Source organism: Amphimedon queenslandica, unplaced genomic scaffold (assembly GCF_000090795.2).
Source record: "Amphimedon queenslandica unplaced genomic scaffold, v1.1 AMPQUscaffold_8285_Cont19770, whole genome shotgun sequence".
Taxonomy (NCBI): Eukaryota; Metazoa; Porifera; class Demospongiae; order Haplosclerida; family Niphatidae; genus Amphimedon; species Amphimedon queenslandica.
This window is the reverse complement of record NW_003551437.1, coordinates 1-2,457: the sequence shown is the minus strand read 5'-3', so window position 1 is coordinate 2,457 and position 2,457 is coordinate 1. Positions and strand designations below refer to the sequence as shown.

The following is a 2,457-nucleotide window of genomic DNA, read 5'->3' as shown; positions in this document are numbered from 1 at the left end:
TGAGGAAGATGAATCCAGTTTTGAGGCTGAAGAAAGTATGCAATTAATAGCACATTGTTTACAATAATGACCACTTGTTTCATTTCCAATAAAGCTACTGAAGCTGATGAACAAGGTGAAGGTAAGCCAGCATGCATACTTAGATCAGCTACACAATTACACTATTCTTCCTTTGATAGAGGCTCTTGCTGAGGAGAATGACAATGCTGAGGAGAATGACAATGCTGAGGAGAATGACAATACTGAAGGTAAAGTCTTCTATATGCATTACTAATCCTTACTCTTGCTTTCAGTGGCCAGCAATGAGGATAACGTCAATGAAGAGGGTTGCAAATGGCGCTACAAAAACGTTCGTTCCTATTATTATGTACCCCAGTACAGGACCATACGCTATAGGCGTTGCTATCCAGTGCGTAGATCATATAATTGCTCTAAATACGTGTGGAAGACTTACCGTGTACCTATCAAGAAGAGATACTGCACCTGGAAAATCATTGAAGGCACAAGGATCCGCGACTGTCACCGATATGTCACCAGAAGACGTTATGTTTTAGTGCATGCTAGGTGCACTAAGACCATCTGCAGATATTTGCGACAATCCATCAGATATTGCTATGGCTATATTCGCCGTACAAGGTACACTCGCAAGCGTTACTGTTTTTAAACTCATGATGGGATACAGTCATTATTAACTAACTAAACTATTGTAGTTGCTGTTTTAGTATCTTTTTTTGCATAAATTTTTTATTAGTTATTTTTGTCAGGCCTTTATTTTTTGATACCAATAATATTCTGTTACTTAAAGAAGAGTTGAGATCAAATACAAAAGTACTTTAGCAGCTAGAGTTGCCAATAATTCTAGCACTGTTTGCTAACTATAACTCATAGCAAGAGTATATATTTGTTAACAGTAGATGTAGCTTTGGCCAAAAATTAAAGTGCCCACAGCTCAAATTTTATTAGAATCAGTTTAAACTTCCTCTATAACATAAACATATGGACATATTAAAGAAATCATCTTTAAAGTTGGTACATGTACATGGTCTTGGCTGTAGCTCAATTGGAATTGTGCTGAGCTTGTATTAGAGCATTTTTTAATAAAAAGATTTCTTAATTTCTATTGCAGCTTAATCTATGAACTATAACTAAAGTAGAAATTAACTGACTAGAGGAAATGAGAAAGCTAAAATTAAATTTTGAAAAATTGAAGTTCACAACAGCACAAGACAGGTTTTAGGTTCAGAAGTGTCATAATAATACTGCTAGTAGTACAGCTTGCTATACAATACAGTGGCTACACTTCTATTTCAGGCAACAGTGTTGACAGCACATCAAAGTGACCACAAAGTTGCTAGGATCATACAAAAACCCAGTGTCAGTCATATTCCATACAATAACTATGTCTATTCAACTGTTTATAAACAGGGCTTATACTTTATGAAGAAAACCACATCACCAACAAACTAACATACAACATGTACACAAAGGAGAATGAGACTAACAAAACTGAACTAGTACAAATAGAAGTCATAAGAGAAAAGACAATAATATTATGAATGGAATCATGAGCATTGACCAATCAATGCAACTGAGGTACAGACCTAGTGATAGACTATGAACTAATTTATGGAAACATTGTAGCAGATTCTTTAACACATCATTGCACATCATTTACTAGTAAAATAGGTATAATCTCACCAGCCAGCACGATGAGACTATAAGGAGGTTACATAATAAAAAGTAATACAGCTTGTTTGTGAATCGTACCATCCAAACACGATGACACTATTAAAATATATGAAATAGTTTCACACTATATTAAGACACACGATTATTGTAACCTACTTTACCAGTAAACGATGTGTAATGATGTGCTAAAGAATCTACTACGATGATTAATTAGTCATGTTCATGTATGGCATCAATTAATCATTGTAGCAGATTCTTTAGCACATCATTACACATTGCTTACTGGTAGAGTAGGTTGCAATAATTGTGTGTCTTAAATATGGTAGAAATCGTTATATTTTTATGGTACATGTTTTAGAGGAGTGTACATGTACATTTTATACATAATTATTCAAATTAACACTATCATTATTTCCTAACTTGATGTGATGTGATCAAACTGTCTATATTCTAGATAAGGAAATTAACAATTAATAATGTAAAAAAATTTTTTTAAACTTTATTGTATCAACTCACTAGCTGGTACACTGGTACACTCAAACACTGGTACAATGGTAAACTGGTGTAGTTTATATGTTCACTGGTGTATGTATTAGATGTGGTAGGTGTAATTTCTAATGGTTGAACAATAATAAATTAGACAAAGCATAAGGTCCATAGTAATTTGTAGGTCGCTCCTATTACAGGCTATTAGACCATTGTAATAGAATGTGGGTGTGGCATAGACTGTAAAAAAACAAGCAGTGCATTTGATGAGAATAATCGAAT

General features: G+C 33.9%; 1 protein-coding gene across 2 annotated transcripts; it reads left to right on the top strand.

Annotated features, from left to right (window-relative positions):
• The first annotated feature begins 6 nt into the window (after positions 1-6).
• Positions 7-828, top strand: LOC109591396 (uncharacterized). Of its 2 annotated transcripts, none has more exons than XM_020007136.1 (4): positions 7-35; positions 95-121; positions 180-228; positions 292-828. In XM_020007136.1, the coding sequence occupies exons 1-4, from the start codon at positions 9-11 to the stop codon at positions 552-554; spliced, it is 366 nt and encodes a 121-aa protein (XP_019862695.1). In that variant the 5' UTR covers positions 7-8; the 3' UTR covers positions 555-828. The 2 variants fall into 2 exon arrangements, with proteins under 2 accessions (XP_019862695.1, XP_019862694.1); XM_020007135.1 differs by having other exon boundaries at positions 180-248; positions 294-828.
• The last annotated feature ends 1,629 nt before the right edge of the window (positions 829-2,457 follow it).

Excerpts from the sequence above, each read along its gene's own strand:
- LOC109591396 (XM_020007135.1), top strand. The coding sequence starts at position 9 with ATGAATCCAGTTTTGAGGCTGAAGAAA. Across the intron at positions 36-94 it reads CAGTTTTGAGGCTGAAGAAA|CTACTGAAGCTGATGAACAA; the intron begins GTATGCAATTAA and ends TTTCCAATAAAG. Across the intron at positions 122-179 it reads AGCTGATGAACAAGGTGAAG|AGGCTCTTGCTGAGGAGAAT; the intron begins GTAAGCCAGCAT and ends TTCCTTTGATAG.